Source organism: Olea europaea, chromosome 2, assembly GCF_002742605.1.
Source record: "Olea europaea var. sylvestris chromosome 2, O_europaea_v1, whole genome shotgun sequence".
Taxonomy (NCBI): domain Eukaryota; kingdom Viridiplantae; phylum Streptophyta; class Magnoliopsida; order Lamiales; family Oleaceae; genus Olea; species Olea europaea.
Window position 1 is genome coordinate 16,518,297 of NC_036238.1, and position 23,876 is coordinate 16,542,172.

At 35.5% G+C, this 23,876-nt stretch overlaps 1 protein-coding gene and 1 long non-coding RNA gene across 2 annotated transcripts; one reads left to right on the top strand and one right to left on the bottom strand.

The window, feature by feature from the left end:
• Nucleotides 1–18,766: 18,766 nt before the first annotated feature.
• LOC111375979 lies at nucleotides 18,767–20,842 on the top strand. The gene is made up of 2 exons (XR_002699391.1): nucleotides 18,767–19,077; nucleotides 20,671–20,842. It is a non-coding gene; the product is annotated as an uncharacterized LOC111375979 (long non-coding RNA).
• Nucleotides 20,843–22,461: 1,619 nt separating this feature from the next.
• Nucleotides 22,462–23,234, bottom strand: LOC111373092. Its single transcript, XM_022995568.1, has 2 exons — nucleotides 23,180–23,234; nucleotides 22,462–22,997 (listed from the first exon to the last, which is right to left on the bottom strand). The coding sequence occupies exons 1-2, from the start codon at nucleotides 23,232–23,234 to the stop codon at nucleotides 22,462–22,464; spliced, it is 591 nt and encodes a 196-aa protein (XP_022851336.1).
• Between the last annotated feature and the right edge of the window lie 642 nt (nucleotides 23,235–23,876).

The following is a 23,876-nucleotide window of genomic DNA, read 5'->3' on the forward strand; positions in this document are numbered from 1 at the left end:
CATAATATTTTATGTTTGCTAAGATCGTGGGCGATTCGAAGGTTTGGGCGAGAATGGGGTCATCGCTCTGGTCGACCGTAAGGCACTCCATTCGCTCAGATTCTGGGCGTCTTGCAAGCTTAGGCGATGATGTTACTGTGTTCGTGAACTTCCACTGCATTCATCAATAATTCTGTTTGGACCTTTATCCTGGACTCCCCAATTGGGCTTCACTCTTTGGGCTATTTGATTTGAGCTGCACTTTTAGTATGTCAACAATTACCCCCCAATATGGCAGAATTAATACAAATTATTAATCTTTGCCATATTCACTTTGTATTTTCCAGCAACATTTGAAATTCCCAAGAATTTCGATCATTATTTCCTTCTATAGCCTGAAAATGTGCAACGTTACAAATTCTTATAAACCTAAAAGATACGCCATTTCATCGCACCACTAAACCACGTCTCTATATTTCGCGCTTTCTCCTCACTATTTTATTGTTCATCTTCTTGCTTCTCTGCTATGTTTCTCAGGCAAATATTAACAAAACTGTACTTTGCACCCAATGGCGACTTCACAAACTCGATATGATGATTCTTTTAGTTTCGAAAATTTCCAGAAAATCCTTACTAGGCCGTATGTAAATCCAAACTTCCTTGCACCAGCCAATGCTGACCTCAATGAATTCTATCTGGGTCCATCATTCAATAATGCCGAAACCGTTGGACAAGTGGCGGTGGGCCAGCTGTTCCCTTGCACTCAAAACCCCCCGTTCCTGAACTCTTTACTATTGAGGCCGATTCGCAAAAAGGGTATTCGCACTTGGCCCAAAATTGATGTTATTTTTCATAGATGGTATGCACGTCTTGTGAATCATGGCCCTACCAAGGCGATTTTTGATCGTGTTAGGATTTCAGACTTATTAGAAATCGCTCTTCAATCCCCAATTTTCGACCTAGTGCTTTTTTCGATTGCTTTGAGTTTTTTGTCTTCGTTTTCCCTCTTGGTCCCATGTCTATTACTATAAGGGACGTTGGAGCCTTAGTAAATCTTCCGCCTTTGGGCGATACCATCTTTCCTGATATCTTGATTTTCAGTGTTGGCCCGAAATTTGACAAGAAACTTACTGAGTCATATTCAAGCATGCAAGGCTTTTATAATCATTCAAGCGCTGAACCTTCCCACACTGAGCGTGTGGCCTTTCTTCAAATTTAGCTCTGTAAATATATTCTCTGCGTGCCAAGTATGAAACATTCTATGAGCTACTTACCCATAGCGCATGAATTGGCACATGGTAGGCCTTTGAACTGATGTTCCTTCTTTTTAGCTGTCCTTTACAGAGACATGACTTCTCTTCAATCTCAACTGAAGAATGGTGTATCTCCCACTGGCAGTGAGCCCCTTTGGTTCACTCAACTGTGGTTGAGAGCATACTTTCCACCACTTGGTGCTCCATCCATTTCCCTTCGTTCTGCTAACTGCTATGAGCTAGCCATTGACCCATTGAAATCTGTAAATATGTCTAGTAGGGACATTTTTTCATTCTTTTATACCTTAAATTCGATTCCTTCCTTCTTTCCTTTTCCTGCTCACTTAACTCCAGATTATGTGCAACCTCCATCCACCCTGGACAGTGTGAGCGTCTCTCTACTTTTTTGGGTTCAGTTTTTGATTGGGAGGGAATTGTTCCACGATATTTTAATTGAAACCAATGCCAAGGCTGGGGTTGAAATATATGCTCCCCAATTTTTTGCTCGCCAACTTGGTTTTGGCCAAACTTGGCATGTTCCTCCTTGCTACTCCAAAAATTTGACAAATCGTTTTCACACTATTAATAAGGTAGAAGCATAAGCTATAGATGCTCGCAACATTCTTTTGAAAAGCAAATTTTCATTAGCCCCTTTCAATTCTAGCTGTGCCGTCCATTCTCTTTTTGAACAGCTCTAGCTATCAGTGAAACGTAGATTGTTTGCAACTGATGCTAATCGTGCCTTCCATTTACTGGATCAGCCAGACACTTCTTCTACTTCTCCTATTTTGGTCACCCCTATGTCCATTAGGAATCATTCCTCCCCTACTCGCGCTAAACATCCTATCCGTCCATCTGCTTCTCCACCTGCCAAGGCTACTGCAGCTAAAGGTGCCTTAAGCCACAAACGGCCAGTTTCAGCATCTCCCATTTTGCGGGATGATAATGATAATGATGATGATGATGATGCTCCTCTTATCCTTAGGAGAAAGGTGATTGAATTTGTTTATTCACAAACATACTTTTCTATGTACTAATGGTTTACCTGAATTTCACAGAAAAGTTCAGCCTCTCCTTCGAAGGCTTTGATTTTGGCAACTCCTGCTTCACCATCTTCTGCTAAAGCTGTTTCGTCCAAATCAGCTGATGAAGGGATTATGCTTAAAGAGAAACCCTTAGTCTTGGAATCTTCATCACAGCCAGTATAAGGGCCACCTTCTTCCCAAGGCGCTGACCCCCCAAATGTCGAACCAGAAGGTAATACATATTTTGATGCTTTACCTTTGCTTGTGTTACTAGTTTCTGATTCGTTGCTTCTTGAATTATGCAAAGGCTCCCATGGGCCTACCCGTTGTGGCAGAGTCTTCTCGCCCAAATAAGGGGAAGTCCCCACAGGTGGTGGAGCCAACTAATGATATGCCTGAACTTCCCAAGATTGCTGATGAGGTAACATTTTGCCTCACTTTCATTTTCGCTTCGTTTATTGTAGTAAAATCCCTCAATGTTGGCATTTTTCTTTGCAGGGTGCTGATGACATTGTGCATTCCATCCAAGACTTGTTCACTTCCTGGGGACAAGTCAAAACGTCTCGTCTTACTTCAACCAATCATCCTTCTGCTTTTTCGGAGGAAAATATGAAGTCTCTCAAGCAGTCGGTACTTAAATATGTGTCTTTTATGGACATGGATATCGGCCAGGCTAGTGCTACTAAACATAAGGAAAAGTTTGAGCTATTGAGTGCGAAATTGGCGCAAGCACTTACACTTCCGTCGCTCAATGTTTCTGCTGACTTTAAAGTAACATTGAAGGTTGTCCACTCTGACATCCTCTCCTTGCTAGCTAAGAATGTTGAACTAAAGGCCAGGAGTACTCAATATCTTCGTGCTGCATCTAAAAGAAAGTCTTTGCTTCTAGAGATTAACAAAGCCGAGGATGAATTGAAAGAAATCTCTTTCGACGTTATGATCGAAGACTCTTTGATGGTAAGCTTGGCTGCAGAGATGAAGGAGCTTCAAGCAAAGATGGACGACTATAGGGCGAGAATGGCTATTATAAAGCGTAATGCTTCCTAAGGAATTGAACGAACCAAGTCTTTGGTTGAGCAGTATAAAAAGCTGGAGGTTGATGACGATTTTGTAACTGAATTAAATGTCGCTTCTTCTCAACAAAGCGAAGATTGGAGAAGACTTAGGGAAAGAATACGTTCGGCTTGGGGCGAATTGTAATTAAGATATCCAATGCCTTAACTTTCCTTTTGTAATTTCGCACTAATTACCACTGCTAATTTTGAATATAACAGCAGCTATCGTCATTAATGAACGACTATTTTGTCTACTTGCATATTAATTGACGTTGTCCTTAATCGTCAACCCCCAAGCATTTAATTGCTTTATGCTAATATTCATGTACATTCTTTCTTGGTATTCCCGTCTCTTTTCTCAAGACTTTGGGCCATTTGATTTCAGTTATTTGGCACGAATGTGGCCATTCATTTTCTGTCTTTTCACCTTCACGCCTCTATAAATGCGCGTGTATTCGCACTTATCATTTTCATTTTCATTCTTTTCTTCAAAAACTAATTTGCTGCCATCGTTTAGTATCTCAACAATTGATCCAAAATTTTCGTCTTCCATAGAAATGGATTATTTGATCCGCCCATTTTGCTATCTGTCTTGATGTCACCTTTGGTATGGGAGATATACGAAATATTTTTTGGTCAGCAAAGGTATTCCCATCATCTCTATGTGCTTTATAAGGAGTTCAATGATGGAAGACGATTTTTTAGGATGCCTTTCAAGCCACTTTGCTTGGTGAGAGTACTCTCAGTCTCCTTGCTCGTTATTGTAGCAATATGATTAGGCAGGCGATTTGAGGGTGCTTTTCTTCCTTTTTTGCTTGTTGATAGTGCTTCTCGGCCTCTCTGCCTGCCCTTGCAACAGTGCGATTAGGACGGCGATCAAGGTCGATTCATCCTCTTACTTGGCGATCGACCGAGAAATTAGTTTGCTCTCAATTGTAGCTCATAGAGCATTTAGTATTTTGTATCTCACAATTTGTAATGAATATTTGATAACAAAAGAATTTATTTGAACGTATTTCGTTCTTGCCTTATTTATCTACGATCGTTAAACGCATTTATATTAATTACGCTTTTATTTGTTCACTTTTCCATAAGGAAGGAACATACTTTTTTAAATATTTGTCATTAATGAACCTCATGTACTTGGTGCTATCTAAATCTTCTAAATGATAGGCTCCATTAGGCAATACACTATTTACTTTATATGGCCCTTCCCAATTGGGTGATCACTTGCCATACTTTGGATCTTTGCTATCCAAAGGGAGTATTGTTTTCCAAACCAATTCACCCAAGCTAAATGACTTGGCTATAACTTTTTTATTATAAAACTTAGTCATCCTTTGTTTTTGAACTTGCAATCTATCTAGAACGTCCAACTTTAATTCGTCCAACTCCAATAAATTTTGAACCAGTGATTCGGTATACTCACCATCACTTAACTTATGTTGTAAACACACTTTGATTGATTGCACATTGATTTCCATAGGCAAAATAGCCTCCTGTCCATAAGTAAGTTGGAAAGGAGTAACTTTGACACTTGACCGAGGTGACGTCCTATAACCCCATAAGGCCTTGTTTACACATTATTGCCAATTTTTGGCATTTTCATCTATCATTTTCCTTATGATATTTTTTAGAATCGTATTAGAAGATTCTGCATGTCCGTTGGATTGAGCGTAATATGGTATGGAGTTCGCTAACTTAACTCCAAACTCGCTCAAGAATTTTTTCTCTTGATCTCCATTCAAAGAAGTTCCGTGATCTACTATCAAAGTTTGTGGAATTTCAAATCTATAAATAATATGATCACGGATAAATTCTATGACACTCTTTTGGGTGATCTCCTTTAAAGGTATCGCTTCTGCCCACTTCGTGAAAAAATCAGTTGTAACTATAACAAAGGTATATTGCTTGGACGATGGGGGATAAATCTTCCCTATCAGGTCTATCGCCCAACCCTTGAACGGCCAAGGTTTGATAATGGGTATCATCTCTCTTGCGGCGCCCATTGTATTAGACCATGCTTTTGGCACGCTAGACAACTCTTCACATATTGAACACATGATTTTCCCATCTTCGGCCAAAAATATCCATTCCTAATAATTAACCATCTCATCTTTTGACCAGCTTGATGAGCTCCACATATCCCTTCAAGCACTTCAGCCATGATTGTTCTGATTTCTTGCAAACTTACACATTTTAGTAATATACCATCAGAGCGTTTCTTAAACAACTCTTCATCTATCAATGTATAGTTTAGCAAACGCAACTTCATTTTTCTACTACCTCCTTCATTAGGTTCTTTAAGGAACCTTTTAATCTCTGCCCTCCAGTCTATTGCATCTCCATCTTATATGCAATGAATTTCAATCATTCTCACCCTTCTTTGGATTACGAGCAATATTACTCCATATTCACAAGTAGATTTCCAATTTAAAGCCTTTGAATACCCTGAGGCCATCTGGGCCAACTCATTTGCTATGTCATTATATATCCTATTAACACATTGAAGCTCTACTTGGTCGATTTCTTCCAACAATTCTTGGGCGATTTCATATTGACTTATAATGGAATCACTTTGGCACTTAAAATCACCGATAAATTGGTGAATTACCAATTAAGAATCGTCTCTAACAATCACATTCTTTATCTCCATATCTATCATTAATTTTAAGCTCCCGATTAAGGCTTCATATTTGGCTTGATTGTTGGTGCACATTCTGTCCAAAGTGAATGCGAACTTGTAACAAATCCATAAAGAATTTATCAATGCTACCCCTACTCCTGCACCTTTAGAGGTTTTCGATCCATCGAAATATAAAACCCAAGGTTTTAATTCGAATGAATTGATCTCTAACTCAATTTCTTCAGGCATATCAAGGCATGGATGATCGGCCAGGAAATTAGCCAAAGCCTGATTTTTTACTGCATTTTGGGGTATGTATTGTACTTAGAATTCTAATAAGGTTACTGTCCAAAGGCCTACCATTTGGTGCAAAATAGAGCGAGAGAACATATATTTAACCAAATTTACTCTAAAAATCAAATAAATGGTTACAAGCCGTAAATAAGTCCTTAATTTTGTACATGTGAAATACAATGCAAGATATAATTTTTCAATGGCAGAGTAATTACATTCATATTTTGTTAACCGTCTACTCAAGTAGTAAATCGCTCTTTCTTCATCAAATTGGTCTTCTTGTGCGATCATTCCAGCTATTGATTCTTGTTCAGCCGATATATACACTTTCATTGCCCGTCCTTGGATTGGTGACACCAACACTGGTGGACTTGATAAATATGTTTTTAGACTTTCAAAAGCCTTTTGATGCTCTTCTTTCCAAACGAATTCGTCCTGATTTTTCAGCTTTAAAAGCGGCGAAAAAGTTTTAGTTCGCCCTACACAGTTAGAAATAAAGTGTCTTAGAAAGTTTACTTGGTCTAGAAACCTTTGCAATTCTTTTTTATTGTTAGGTGGTTTGGCCTCTAAAATGGCCTTCGCTTTATTTTTATCAAGTTCAATCCTCCTTTTGTATACTAAAAAACCAAGGAAGTTTCCTGCATTGACACCAAATGTACATTTCAAGGGATTCAATTTTAGTTTATATTGCTTCATTTGCTCAAATGAACATCTCAATTGTTCAAAATGGTCCTCTTCTTTGATGGATTTGACCACTATATCATCTATATACACCTCAACAGACTTGTCTATCATATCATGAAAAATCAAGTTTATTGCCCTTTGATAAGTCGCTCCTGCATTTTTCAGGTCGAAAGACATAACTACACATTCAAAATATCCTAGAGATCCAGAGCATCTAAAGGTAGTTTTGTATATATCTTCCTCAACTATATAAATTTGATTATATCCTGAATACCCATCCATGAAGGAATACATTACGTGTCCAACAGTCGAGTCTACGAAAGAATCTACCGTAGGCATTGAATATTCATCTTTGGGTGTTGCTATTTTTAGGTTCCTAAAGTTTATGCACACCCTTAATTTACCATTCTTTTTTAGTACTGACACGATATTGGACAACCACTCGACATAACTGGTTGTTCTGATAAAGCCTGCTTTTAATAATTGCTCTATTTCTTTCTTAATCTCAGGAAGTACATTAGGAGTAAAGTGCCTAGGAGATTGCTTATGAGGTTTAAAATGTGGTTTGGTTGGCAATCTATGTTCCAACAAGTCTCTATCTAAACCAGGCATATGTTCATATTCCCAAGCAAAACAATCCTTATATTCCTTTAATAAAGCGATTAATTTATCACTAACCTCTTGATCGAGCATCTGACTGACGAATGTTGGGCGATCTTCCCTTTCATTGCCAATATTCACTTTAATCAGAGGGTCTTGTACTTGAGCGTATCTAGGCTTGGTGATCCTCATTACTTCATCGTCCATTTCCCTTATAGGCACTTTTTTTTTTCTAAACAATCCACCTTGTTGATTTCTCGGCCAATACTTTGTTCCAAGTCGAACACTACCAATTTGTCTCCCAATGCTTTCAAGACTGCTTCTTCTTTCGTCTTGCCTTTACATTCTTTATTGAAAGTCATTAATTTGGCTTTGAAGGCCTGAACATCGGCCATTTGCCTTTGTTGCTTACAACTTATTTAAAACTCATTGATTACTTTTTTGCCAATTATTGGCTCTTCTAGGGCCATTGTGTTTGGCCTCATCTGACTGAACATTTTAGTGAGTGCATCTACTGAAAACGGCTCTTCACTCTGTACAACAATTTGAGTTTCTTCTCCATCTTAGACTACTCTGACAGGTCCGTAATTTCCTTCGTACATGAACCTTTCCACTGAGTTTGCTTCTGTGACAAAAGGTCTATAATCTGCCTGCACCACTTCTGTTTCACCCTTGTCATTCCAGAAAACCAGGCATTGATGGAGCGATGAAGGTATGCAGCGACTTCCGTGTATCCAATCCCTTCCTAATAACACATTGTAACTAGTAGGACCATCTATTACGAAGAAGACTGTGATCCTAGTAGTTGTCCCTACAGTTATGTCCAATGGCATAACCCCTTTAGTTGAAGTTGCTCCTCCATTGAAACTTGTAAGGATAACTTCTGTTAGAATCATATCACTTTCTGTCTTTGCAAATTTCCTCATCATCCTAGATGGAATGGTATTTATAGCTGCTCCATTATTGATAAGTACTTTCGCCACAGGTATACCGTTAACTAAAACCTTAAAGTACAATGGCCTCAAGTGTTTAGTTAACTTCATGGCTGATCTCTTAAAAATAACCTTTTCGGCAGCATCTATTTCCACTTCCTGCTTGTTCTCTGTTGAATTATCCTTTTGTGATAAGTCAACGTGCAGTATGTTGCACTGAGCTTTCGCTTCCTGAATTTCCTTTTTATTGTTTTCTAATGCTCCTTCTTCGCTTATCCAACCTGTGGGAGGGGGCAATATTCTTGGAGGTGACCCATACTTTTCAGAGTGAGGTACTCTCCTTTTTCTCTTGGGTATCCCATACAACACATAATAATCGAAAGAACGCTCTGATGGTTTTCCCAACAAATCCACTTCACGAACACCTTCTCTATGTAGTTGCTTTAACAGGGTATTGCGCGATACTCCTCTCTTTCTTCTTTCTGCTTCCAGATTAATTTCCTCTTCGATGTTCGTCATACCATCATTATCTTCATCATTGTAGGCTCCTCTAGAAGTTTAGCCTTCTTCACATTCCAGCACACATGCTTCTTCTTCGTTATCCTTCCTTTCTTCTTCTTCTTCTTCTTCTTTCTCTTTGTTCTTGAACTCATTGGCTAGTAAATAGTTATTAGCTATGACAGAAGGTAATGTACCGAACTGAATAGTAAGGGGCTGATCTAGATCTTCTTTATCCCTTCTGTCTCGCTCGAACTTCGATCTCCCAGAAAAACTCTCTGACAATTCTTCCATCGATTCTCCTGTATCAGTATCTTTACTGTCTTCGAGAACATTTTGATTGGCTACCTCGAGTAGTTTAGGTACCTTAGGACGTGGCACTCCCTGTTGTTGCCTCATCATTCGTCCATAATTCCGTTGAAAACGCCTTTGTTGGGTTCTAGTCATCTCGTTGAAGGGTATCACCCTTCTTGTATTATACTGGAACGAATGCCATACATTTGGTTGGCGATGTCGTGGCCTGAATGTTCTTCCATTATTTATTGACCTGAATTGCCTCTCAAAAGGCGGTCCCCTATAGAATGATGTACCTCGCCCTCTAACAGGCTGAGCATTTGGGAAAAAATTAGGGCGATGGTGATGCTGCAATATCCCTGGTTTCTCTGTATTTCCACTCACTTCTCCTTTACATCTTGCACACAGGACGTCTTCATTCTTTTTAGGCTCCTTCCCTTTGATACGTTCAAAGACACTGGGGTGTGGCCCAGGGTCCTCTTCTCCGTCGTCTATAACCAACTTGAATTTTGGCAACTTATTTTTGAAACCAGTTGTCATCATGTTCATCCCAAGTGGCTGTGGAAAAGGGTTTTCATCCACTACCATCTTCTTCTTATCCTCGAACGTAATTCGTCATGATTCAATGGCGTCCTGTAACATATGGAGAAAAACCAAACAGTTGTTAGTCAAATGTGACCATGCATTATGCTATTTACAATATTTTTTACCCTTGATTTGTTCAGGGCTTGGCAACTTATATTTATCGCTCAGCTTTATTTACTTATCCTTATATAGTTTATCAAATATAAGGTCAGCTTTGGTTACATCGAATGAGAACGTTCTAGCCTTTTTGTTTTCATCTTTTATAGGCTCATCCTTGCCCGACGATCTAGGCTTAGCCATTATAGGATAAGTATACGCGTCTCATTTGATTAATTCAGCCAAACACATTTCGATTTGATCGTGATACACGTCATTAATGGTATGAACATTAAAATTTGGGTCTCTATAATAAGTCTCCTTGCTATAATTTTTCATTTGCTCTTCTTCTCTTATTAATCGTTCATACTTAAACACATTTGCATTCAATTGGAAAAGATCAGGAAATTTCCTGTCTTGGAATTTCTTTTTCAAATCAAAGTTTAGATAACTTTGAGCGATTTTGACAAACTCCTTTTCGGGAAAAGGTACAAAACATTTACTTCTTGCTGTCTTGAACCTTTGAAGGGAACCTTCTGCCCATTCGTTTGGCATTTGACGTAGATTCGCCAAATCGACCAAAGTAACTTCAGACTCAGTCTTGTAAAACTAAGCATGAAATAATTGCTCCAATTGTTGCCATGTTTGAACAGAGTTCGCTGGCAAATTGATGAACCAGGAGAAAGCTACTCCTGTTAATGAATTAGGGAACAACCTCATTTTATGGTAGTCAGTTACTTCACCACTTTGCAGTGTGAATCGCCCTATGTGTTCTAGAGTAGACATCTCTCCTAAACAGGTAAATAATGATAATTCTGGCACTTTATACTCTCTAGGCCATGGATATGCTTGGTCTATCCAATCAGGATATGGTTTTGTGTAAGTCGGCCTAATGACATGACGTACCCCAAAAGCCATTTGATCCTATATTATTTCCATAATTTGATTTCTCAACATGACGTTGGGTCATATGAAATTCCTACAGGTTTGTTGATCGGTTGATTTGCCTGAGGCCTGATATTTGGTCCTTGGTTGGCAACAAAGTTGCCATGATTTGGGTCATTGTTACCATTAGTTTGAATATTTATTCCATCATTAACACGTGGGGTATTCTGTCCATTATTTAGGACATTGTCTCTTACATTTAGGTTACCCCCAAGTTAGATGTACCATTACCACTATTTTGATTTGGCATTACACCATCCCCTGGTTTGAAGTAGACGGACCAAAAGGTGGTTCTATCCCTTGATTTGGACTTAGGACTGGAGAATTATGTCCTACAATTGTCCTAACTTGAAAGTGACTTGCAATAGGCACAACTGGCTGACAAATTTAGCCTACTAACTTATTCATTATTTCATTTAATGTATTCAGTTGTTTGGCCATGTTGTCATAATGTGCATTCTCATTCTGAGTAAATCTTTCCATATTATGAACATTTCGTAGATTTACCTGTTCAACGACATCCTGTGTGAGTTCTCCAAGCAATGTACACATGGTTCGAGGACTCAACTCTGTCATTGGTTCATAACGACTGTGACTGCTCTGATTCTGTCCCTCTGTTCGTGGAGAGCTTTACTGCTCCTCATATCGCTCGATTATAGACTGGACTCCTCCCTGACTTGCTGCTTCGTTATCAGATTTGTGAGGCATATTATTTCACTTTTTGTGTCCTCAACACCAAACACCAATGTCTCTCTGGCGCGTGCCAAATTGTTTCGCACGAGTGGTCGCTAACAATTAAAAAAGGGATCAGACGATTGTGTAAGGAACAAACCTCTTGAGACAAAGTCCCAAAAATGGATGTTTTATTGGCGATGATTTACAATTGGAAATAAACAGAATGCCTCCAAAAGGCGCAAGCACACGAGTCCTAAAAGAAGTGTTTAAATTTAAACTAAGAAATTAAAATTACATATTCTCTGTTTGAGAGTATTTGATTCGGGGTCTCTTCTCTATGTCTTCTCTTCCTTTTTATATTCCCTTGATGATTTCCTCGTGACAAATCGCGTAGAAACTGCTTGATCGCTTTATAACTACCCACTTTCTTTATGGTGGCTAATTTGTCGTAGAACTGCCGTCTCTAACTGCTGTCATTACTCTTTGTATTTCAACCGCCTTCAACTGAGCTCCTTGAATCGTGGAATGTGATAAGATTACTCAATAACTGTTTCAATAACTGCTATTCTGAATAACCATAATATTTTATGTTTGCTAAGATCCTGGGCGATTCGAAGGTTTGGATGAGAATGGGGTCATCACTCTGGTCGACCGTAAGGCACTCCATTCGCTCAGATTCTGGGCGTCTTGCAAGCTTGGACGATGATGTTACTGTGTTCGTGGACTTCCACTGCATTCATCAATAATCATGTTTGGATCTTTACACTGGACTCCCTAATTGGGCTTCACTCTTTGGGCTATTTGATTTGAGTTGTACTTTTAGTGTGTCAACAGAACCCATTTCTCACTATTTACACAAACAGGAAGCAGGATACCGTAACAAAGAGGAGAAAGCGGGCAGGAAAGAAGAAAAAAGGGGGAAAAAGAAGAAAGAGAAGTAGAAAAAGAAAGGACGAAAAATTAGGCTCCAACTTCTTCAACTCAATTGCAATATTCAAATTTCAATAAATAATTTAAGCTCTTGTTTGGCCCCCATTAATTTTCATTCCATTACATTTCATTTTTCTCTCTCCTATTTTCAACCACACAATTTTTCATAAAATAATATTACACGTAAATCGAAAATTTTTCCTTCTTTTTCAACCTCTCATTTTTCAAAAAAATATTATTCTACCCATTTTCATTTCCACAAAATGGGGGCCAAACGTGGGCTAAATTTTGCCATAATCAAACTATCAGACAACACAACACAACAAATATAATTGCATAACAGCGACCACACATCAATTTGATGGAATATTTGAAGAAATAGAAGTTGGGGTTTTACCTTTGGAAGCAAGCTGCGGCAACAGAGTCGCAAGTTCTTGCAGATGCAAGATGGAGATGAAGAAGTGAACTGCATGTCACAGTCGCATAGAATGGGAAATCTGGAATCAGAATTCAGTGTGAAGGAAAGTTTGAAGTAGGTGAAGTTGAAGCGAATTGGACTCTCAACAACTTTTAAGTGCGATTAATCAATTAACCCAACATCGTCACCATTGTTGGGCTTGTTCATGTCGGATCTGATAACGTTTTAATTTTGAATTGAACCAAACCGAACTATGTTGAAATGATTTGATTTACATTTTGATCTTTGCAAAATGTTTCAAACTGTCAAACCGTTTACGAAAAAGAAAATCTAAAAATAAATTAATTTAAATTTTGTCCAACCTGATTAAAACTAAACGCATCTCAATTAAACCAAACTCTATATAGATTTGTCAATATTTGGATGAGGTAAAGGAATTGGATTATTAAAAAAATAAATAAATTATAGAATGTATTATTGTATTTGATCTTTCCATTCATTTTCTTTTATTAGCAGGTTTATATCGTTTAATTATAATACATGAATTCACATATTATATTCTTCTATTTGTGGAGAGAATAAATCATGTGTTACAATTGTAGATGATGTCCAATTAGTATTGACTAAGAGGCTAAATATTTTTATCATATTGTTGCATTATAATGATTGAAAATATAGAACTTTGATTTTGTAATATTTTAACTTGAATTTTTACACTAATGTTTATGATTTAGCTTATTTTAGTTTTTTTCTTTGTTAAACCCTGATTTTAAATCGAATCAAATCTTAAAAAATGGTTTGGATTGGTTTGATTTCAAGTTTGAAGTGGTTTAGTTTGATTTTAAAAAATTATAAATCGATTTAAATGGGTTTTTTTTCCAGAAAACTTACAAATCATCCAAACCAAATCGTGTTCACTCATAGTGTGCACCCAGAAAAGGTAGGGCTAGGAATTCAGTTTTTGGCTACCATCGAATTCGCCCTTGTGTGAACCTACAAATAGATTGAATACCCGATGTTTCTTCATCATACTACATCTACGAATTTGGTATGCATAAAAGCGGAGGGGTTTCTCCATCTTCGATCTTCCCATAATCAACGGTGGGAGAATCCCTTTGATCTAGTGGTAGCAGTATTGTGGTGTTAGAGCTATTAGGGATGGTGGATAGTGAGGGAAGAATATGATTGTTAAACCTGGAAATGAAGTTTGCGAACTTAGCTAGCTATTGGCGAAGTGAAAAGTGACACACGAAGAGAACGAAGAAACGAAAGGCTCACCTAAAGATTACGAACCATTTTTCGTATTCAAAATGGCTACAAGCTATCAATAAAGGACACATGAGCAAATGAAAAGTGTGATTCTCAACCGAATCTATTAGAAGATAGCCAATAAGGAGCTGCTACTATCTGTCATTCTCCTAAAAAGACTAAGGGGCTATTCTCTTCATGTTTGAGTTTTGTAATTTTGAAATTCGAATTCATTTTGGGCTTTGTGTTTTGAGTGTTCATTTTGAGATTGTTGCAAAACACGTCCTTTTTTGTCATTTTAGAAAATCATTTCTCAAAGCACGAAATTGAAAATGCGTTTACTTGTAAATTTTGAGAATAAATTTTTATAACATTTTCTTCAGAAAACCACCACAACTCCACCACAAAGCCTCCACGACTAGAATCACCATTGCCAACCAGTCACCACCACAACCAATTACCACCACAAATCGACTGCCGACACAACCATCAACGAAAACCAAAATCGCTACCACCATCAACCAAAACCAAAGAACCCCAACAGTGAGAGAGAGAGAAGAAACCAAATCACCACCACCTTCAATACCCATTACCCATCGCCGTGTTGCAAACGTCGGGCCCAACCACAGCAGCGTCGCGAGTGACGAATAGGTCATGACGCTGCTGTGGTTTGGAACAGCGTCGCCTCCCCATACCGGCGCCAGCACTGGTGCCACCACATCAACCACTCCTTCATTGTTGCTGTTAAGAAGGGAGAAAAAGGAGATGGCCCAATAGAGAGAATGAAGATGGAAGTCTTACGGCCATCCAATTTTTTCTCTCTCTCCTGTTTTGGGTTTTGGACGTGTTTTTAGTATTTTCAATCGAAAACACTCAAAACGACCTTTTGTGTTTTCTTCACAAATTTATTTTTGTTTTGGAAAACGCATTTTCGAAAATGTGAAAGAGAACACATTTTTACTATTTTGAAAAATCGAAAACAGAAAACATCAAAGAGAATAGCCCCTAAACTATCCCAAAGCTTGAAGAGGAATCTATAAATACCTCCTTATTTTAAGAATAAACGCATACAATTTAAATATCTCCATCTCAAATAGCTATTTATCTTCTTGAGCATAAAAATTAGTGAGTTTAGAAAGCGAAAATTATAGGTAATTGATTTGGATTTGTTGATTATATTTATATAACCAACAATGACAATAAACTAATTTTTGCGTTTTGTTATTTTCATGTGTTTTATATTTTAAAATTTCATTTTCTTTAATATTTTAATTAAGATAATGGGATGAGAATTTAGCCACTTTTTAACTTTTGAATCTACAATGAACTGAGTTGATAACGAAAAACGGTTATAATTTATTCATTTGGATGAATGCCGCCTATTTATTGAAGTTTGGGTACATCATTGTCCAAAATGATTGATAAGAAATAAAACAAACCATCAAATCTTAAGAATTACATAATAATCAGCACATAACACCAAATCTTAAGAATTTTCTACCCTCTTCCCAAAACAAACCCAAAAACATGTGAGGACCCAGAAACTTTCAAGCTAATAAATTAATAATGGAGGAAATTTGAAATTTTTAAAAAAAAAAAGGCAACTTAGAAAAATACCTTTAAATTAGATCTTTTCAAAAATCATATGAAAAATTTCTTGAAAGTAAAAAATACCGTGTGATATTAAAAAGTCACACAATGTCAAATTTTTTTTTTTAAATTGTCACTTTTAATACATAATGTCATTAATAAAAGTTAAATATCACTTTTTTATTAAACAATAACATACAATATTACTTTTATTAAAAAAGTGATGTCTGTCTAAAAAAAAAAAGTGATAAAAATCAATAAGGCAACCGAAAAAAGTGACAAACATTAAAAAAAGTGACAAATTTTTTTTTTTAAAAATGACGAATTCAAAAAAGTGACCCAAATTGAAAAAGTTGCACAAATTTAAAAAAGTTACAGAAAATAAAAAAGTGACAAACACTTAAAAAAGTAACAAAATTCAAAAAAATAAAAAAAATGGCAAACTCAAAAAAGTGACATTCTATCATTTTTCTATGAAAAAGTGACAAAATAAGTATTTTTTTTCTTTTGAATTTTTTTATCGTTACTTCTTTTAACTTATTTACGGGCTATATTTCTTCACTCATTGGGTGAAATTTTTGTTATCATTTCGAAGTATTTACGACAAATTTTGAAATACATCTTTCGAATTTGAAAATCAATCAACGACGAGATCATAATAACAAGTCAAAAATGGCCACAAGAGATGGACTTAATAATTATGGTTTATTTTGCGTTCAATATTTCACGCGGGATAATTTTTGACATTTAAGATTTCATCCATAACGTATTTATCATGAACTTATTACAAGCTTTCTAATAGATTTTTAATTGCTCAAAATGGATAATCTAGTGTAAAATACCGTATCAAACGAAAAAAAAAAAAACAAAATTTTTTTAAAAAATAAAAAATATCAGATTGGGAGTGCGCTCGTTTGTGTCTCAAATGATTTTGCTAACTTTCAAATGTTTTATGTTTTTAATTGACGTAATTAATATGATTATTAAAACTTTAATTTGATTTAAGCGTATTAATCAATTTTTTTTTTTTTTTTTTTTAGAGTATCGCAAAAAAAAGGTTATTTATCAGACTTACATGCTATTATTTCTTTTATTACAACTTGAAAGTGGGGATCTAGATTTTTGGGACTGGAAGCACTAGAGAGAGATTGGGAAACGGTCGAAGAGGTTTCTCAATATCTCAAATTGCACATTTTTTTGTTGGCCGATCATAACACTGCTCCATTCAAAATGCCCAGAATTGTTAGTACAACTAGGTCAAAGTCGGACCTAGGTTCAATTCATCTGCTTTTGATTGAAACGGTCAGTCTGGTCCGATTTTATTAACACTGGTTAAAAATGTTCCTAATTTACCACTAGGTTAGTTACAACAATGGCCATTTGAATCTTGAGTAATTATGTAAATGATCATTAAAATTATTTATATTGTAATAGTCACTTGCCTTTTTAAATGTCACTCTAATGGTCATTTTGGTTAAAAAAAAAAAAAAAAAAATCAATGTTAAATCCTGCATGCACAGTTTAGTATCACTATGTTATCAAATAGTGTTATTTATTATGTCAACTCAGCAAAATTAAGGAATTAGGAACTGAGAATTAAATATATTTAGATAAAAAAATATAAAAAAAAGTTATTTTTCAGACTTACATGTTGTTATTTCAACTACAACTTGAAATAGGGGATCCAGATTTTTTGGGACAAGAAGCACTAAAGGGAGATTGGGAGATGGCTGAAGAGGTTTCTCAATTTCTCAAATTGTACATTTTTTTGTTGGCCGAGCATAACATTGCTCCATTCAAAATGCCAACAATTGTTAGCACAACATGGTCAAAGTCAATACTGTAATAAAAGCATGAGATGCACATGCTTTATTAATTTCACGTTCATCTCCATTTAACAAATAAAATGAAAATAAATAAAAGACAAGTTCATATTCATATCTCAAGTTATATTCATTTCAATTTGGTCAATTCATATCCTTATTCATATTCATCTCAATTTCGTAAATTCAAATTCTTCTCAATTTAAGTAAACAATAAATAAATAGAAATGGAAGAAGAGGGGAAAAAATGATAATAACAAATAAAAGAAATAAAATCCCCCCCCANNCTTGCCACCAAATCAGTTATTCGATCATGCTCAACCCACATTTTGTTTCCGTAGCCACCACAGAATGGAGGAAAATGATTTTTCAAAAGATTCTTGCTAAATTTTACGATAAAAAAGATGGCAAGGACTTGAAGAAGAACGTTCTATCCTCAAATCGGTACTAGAATAGATGAAATTTACCTTCACAACTCGTTTTCGATTCCAACAAACAAGAGATTACAATCAATTTTGTGTTCCTTTCGTCATTCTTGAAATGATTAATTTCTCAATTGGGATAGTTCCATGTAAATGAGTTAGGGTTTGAGAGATGAATTGATTCGGGATGATAAATGAACTTCATGGTTTGCACAAATGGATTTTGATTTTGTGAAGTCGTAGTACTAAAAATGGTAAAGCCGTGTTTGGTAAGGCACATTTTAATTTTGCTGACTAGAGCTGATTCGACGCTTAGTTGGCAAACTTTTAATAATGATTTTTATTATTTGTTGTAATAAATAAAAGTCAAGAAATATATTGAGATAAGAAAATGTAGTGTGACTTTAATTTTGGTCAAATTTTTGGCTTTAAATTTATGTTAAGAATTATTCTAGCGCACTTGAACATCCAGAACTAGCACAACTCGCATGTTAAACCACATTTTTAATAGAAATAACTAGAGAAAATTGCACCTCATTTCACTTTTTGGCTTGACAATTACAAAAATGTCATCTTCTAATAATCTTTGCAAAAATATTACTTTTTGACTTATTTGCCCCTTCAGGAAATTTAAATGCTTAGTTTGTCTTTAATTAATGTTGATTTGACAAGATGAAAATTTTGTACAAAACAGTAGACAAGTATCAAATCAAACCGACCCAACCCATACCCATATCCATACCCATACCCATACCCCTACGCCTCACTTTCTAAATTAATCTGACCAACTCCAACTTTATTCCCTTCTACAAAGCCAGAGTTTTCTTTCCTTCATTATCTAAGCCTAATATTCCCAACTCAAACCCTAATAAAAAAAACTACGGGTTTCTTCATCGCAAATTCAAACTTGGCATTAAATCCAATTTCTAAAGGTAAGCGACGAAATGAAACCTACATCTGTAATCAAAGCTGCGATTTTCTTATTCCCAAACCTTAACAAACAGACTTCCAATTTTTAGAGGCAAGGAGACGAATTGAAATCATAAAATTTGTACTCTGCCCATCATTTTTATTCATTTATTGGCTATTGTTCACAATGAATCAGGTATTAGTTTCATTTTATTTCTTGTGTTTTGATTCTATGGTGCTGGTTGATTTTTTTGTTTAAAGTAATTTGAAAGTTCACCTCACGTATTAATTCTATTTCTTTGATGGGGAATGTTTTTCTTGAGGAATTTTAGTTGGTCTCTATTATTTTTACCGAAGTAATAATTTTTCTCTTCATTTATTTGTTTTGCACGATATTTTGTGACACCACGTACTTTTCATCTATTATCATCCTTATCTAGATTAATTTTATTAAGGTTGCATTTATTGGTTATTAATAAAATTATCTCCTACGTAACTAATTATATGTATTTCTTTAGAGGCTTCTTATTCCTAAATATTTTATGGAATTTTTTAGCATAGTAGGCTAACTTCTCCTCATTAGGTGAATTTGAGTTAAAAGATCCATCACGGTTACCCCAAGCAATTTTTAAGGCCAAACACTTTTCTTTTACATGTTTAGTTAAGGTTAACTCATAAGTCTGAATCGATCCTACCAATTCTTTAACCTTAATGGAATTCATATCCTTACTTTCCTCTATCGCCATGATTTTAGGCCTAAATCGCTCAGGTAAGGATGTAAGGATTTTTTTGACTATCTTAGACTTCAAGATTCTATCACCTAAATTGAAGCTACAGTTTACTATGTCATTTAGACTCGCATAAAAGATATCAAAAGTCTCATTGTGACACCTTATACCTCAAAATTAGTTACTATATTAAAATTTAGGGCCTTATCACGTAGACGGTGTAGACTAGGAACTTAATTGATTAATGTCTAATATTTTAGGGATTAAAGTACAAATATTTGAATCTCAAAGTGATATAATTTCTAAGATATTGTTATGAGTTTAAATAAATAAATTCGATTAGATATTATGATTATTTTTAAATATTTAACATTATCACAAATTCTATTAGATATTACAATTTTTTTTAAGTATTCAACATTATCCAAATTTTAGATATTATGGTCATTTTTAAATATTCAATATTATCACAAATTGTATTAGATATTATGATTATTTTAATTATTCAAATTATATTGGATATTATGATTATTCAACATTATCACAAATTTTGTTGGATATTAAGATTATCTTTAAGTATTTAAATTTATTTAAATAAATTATGAGATTTATACTATATATCATTAGTATACTATAAATAGGTGCATGATTTTCAGGAAATTCACACCTCACTTTTTCTCTTTTCTCTCACAATCCATTTTACACACAAGCATATTTTACATTACAAAAATATTTAGTACTTACGCTGTTCAAGAAAACTTCGGAGTGGAAATCAAGCAAGCCAATTTTTTTGATTGCCTTTATTTTCAATACAACAATAAGTATATACAGGTTGTTATGCTGCACTTTTGGAAATATGTTTATGTGTCCATATGCATGTTCTAAGTTTCAGATCGGAGTTTTAGTAGCGCTACGCACGTAAAACTCATACCACCTAAATTTGGTATAGTTTCGTGTCTCCTCTATACAAATTCTATGATTCCAAACGTTATATGATTAGAAACTTATGAAAATGTATATGCTTATCGAGATTTTCTCACCCTTATGTTTTCCTCCTTCAGGTAACCAAGCATTGAGAAAATTGAAGTTTGGAGTTGGTCGTGGTGGTGGAAATAAACTTTGAAGTTTTATGAATTTTCCTTTCAAATTTATTATTTTAAGTATCATGAACAAGAATTTTTTTTAGTTGACTTTCTCAATTTACGAAATGAATATTAAATGAGTTCTCTTTTATGTGTATTATCTTTTATGGCCCTCGAATTTTAGGACTCGGGTGTCACAAATGAGTTTGGATCCTGGGGGACGTGACAGAAATATGTGTCACAAGGTAAGTGAGCGCAAGGACCATCCAAAACGGACAGTACGTAAGCTAACAGCTTGGGTACAGTGATCCAGGTCATTACAAAAAATGCGCATTTTTTTGTAACGACTCAGGTCTTTGTATCCAAGTCGTTAACTTATGTACTGTCCGTTTTGGATCGGCCTTGCGCTCACTTACCTTGTGATACCTCATACCTCAAAGTTAGTCATTATATTAAAATTTAGGGCCTTATCACTTAGACGGTATAGTCTAGAGACCTAATTGATTAATGTCTAATATTTTAGGGTTTAAAGCACAAATATTTGAATCTCAAAGCCTAAGATATTTTAATAAGTTTAAATAAATAAATTCGATTAGACGTTATGATTATTTTTAAATATTCAACATTATCAAAGATTCTGTTAGATATTATGGTTATTTTAAATATTCAATATTATCACAAATTCTATTAGACATTATGATTATTTTTAAATATTCAACATTATCAAAGATTCTGTTAGATATTATGGTTATTTTAAATATTCAATATTATCACAAATTCTATTAGACATTATGATTATTTTTAATTATTCAAATTATGTTGGATATTATGATAATTCAATATTATTACAAATTTTGTTGGATATTATGCTTATTCAACATTATCACAAATTTTATTAGATATTAAAATTATCTTAGTATTTAAATTTATTTAAATAAATTATGAGATTTATCCTATGCATTATTAGTATACTATAAATAGGTGCATGATTTTCAAGAAATCCACACATCACTTTTTCTTTTCTCGCTCATAACACATATTACACACAAGCATATTTCACATTACAAAAATCTTTAGTGCTCACGTTGTTCAAGAAAACTTTGAAGTGAAAACCAAGCAAGTCAATTTCTTTGATTGCCTTTATTTTTCCACACAACAGTAAGTATATACGTGTTATTATGCCGCACTTTTGGAAATATGTTTATGGGTCCATATGTATGTTCAAAGTTTCGAATGGAGTTTTAGTAGCGCAAAGCACGTAAAATTCATACCACCTAAGTTCAGTATAGTGTAGTATCTCCTCTATGCAAGTTCTATAATTCCAAAGGTTATATGATTAGAAACTTATGAACACGTAAATGCTTATTGAGATTTTCTCACCCTTATGTTTGCCTCCTTTCAGGTAACTAAGTGTTAGGAAGATTGAAGCTTAGACTTGGTCGTGGTGGTGGAAATAAATTTTGAAGTTTTATGAATTTTCCTTTCGAATTGATTATTTTAAGTATCTTGATCAAGTTTTTTTTTTTAACTGACTTTCTCAATTTATGAAATGAATCTTAAATAAGCTCTCTTTTATGTAGTATCTTTTATGGCCCTCGGGTTTTAGGACTCGGGGCATATTTTTGCTATATGGCCTGTTTCGCCACAATTGAAGCATACACCGGTGCCCATGAGACACGCTCCAGCATCACTCTTTTGGCATTTGCCGCAAACTGAATACAGTTGATAATTGTTTGTACTTGAGTCTCCTTTATACTTCTTTACAAAATTTCATTTTCCTTCTCCCTTAAAGTTCTCCCATTTCCGCTTTTCTGGCTGTACATTTTGCTTGTTCTCCCCACTAGTGCGATGCTTGAAATATGCTAATTGTGCTCTTGCTAACACTTCATGGTAGGTTCTTAGTTGAATTACTCCCAATGCTTGCCTTAAATCATCTCTCAACCCTTCTTTAAAACATCTTGCCTTTTTTTCCTCAGTGTCTACTTGGTTAGGGTCATAATGGGATAACTCTTCAAATTTTCGCTCATACTCAGTTAAAGACATTGACCTTTGAACTAAATTGAGAAATTCTCTATTTTTCTGATTGTAGATACTTGTGGGGTAATACTTTCTTAGGAATTGTTCCTTAAATTCATTCCACATCCAGATGTGTCCGCGAGCCCTCGACCTTGAGGTTGAGTCCCACCAACGCATGACACCTTTCTTAAGCATAAATGTTGCACAAATAACTTTCCTAGAGTCAGGGCAGTTAATGAGATAAAAAATTCTTTCTATTCTAACCAACCAATCCTCTGCTTCCAATGGATCTATACCACCCTCAAAGGTTGAGGGTTGTTATTTCCTGAAAAGTTCTACCAAAACAGCAGTAGTATTCGTGGTGTCCTCTACCACTATTAGTGTTTGCGGTTGAGGTGGTGGTGGTGCTTGTTGCGATGTCGTCGTCTCTTGGATGAACGTACGCATCATAGTGAGAAATTGTTGGGCAAACTGTGAGTCAACGCCATTAGGTTGGGGTTGTTGGGTTGGTTGGGATTGTTCGTCATTGTTTGCTCTCCTACCTTAGGGTGCCATAGCCTTTCGTAGATGGCTAGAGGTCCAGCCCAAACAAGAAGAGAGATGATTAAGAAACGAAATCAATCAAGGTTCTTGCACCTCCATAGATTTTATACAAGGAACCCAAGCCACAACCTCGTAGAGCATTTGGATGTTATTGAGGCCATTTATCAAGGGGCTCGACTAAATGGACACTAGTTTAACTGAGGCATTTTTTCCTCTACTTAGAACCCTTACCGAATATTGGAAAGACTTCGCGAAACGACTCGATGAAATGTATGATCGACAAATATCCGTCGAACACCTTATTAAGAGCTTTAGAGAAAAATGAAGGATCAATAGCGAGGATTATAGAGTTATTGAGAGGCCTGAAGGGTATGAACCAGATCATTTTCGACGTCAGCCTCATATCATGCCCAATGGGAACGGTCACGAGGAAATACCAGAGGTAGACAGTGAGGGCAACATAATAGAGTATCTGCCCAGCGACCCTAATGAGGAAAAAGACCCTTCAGAGGACCCAGAACCAAGCCATGATGAGAGCACTGGGAAAAACTACTAGATTATAGTCTTATGTTTAGATTCTTGCTCTAGTATATGATTTTCTATGTTTGTAAGGACGCTTGGTATAC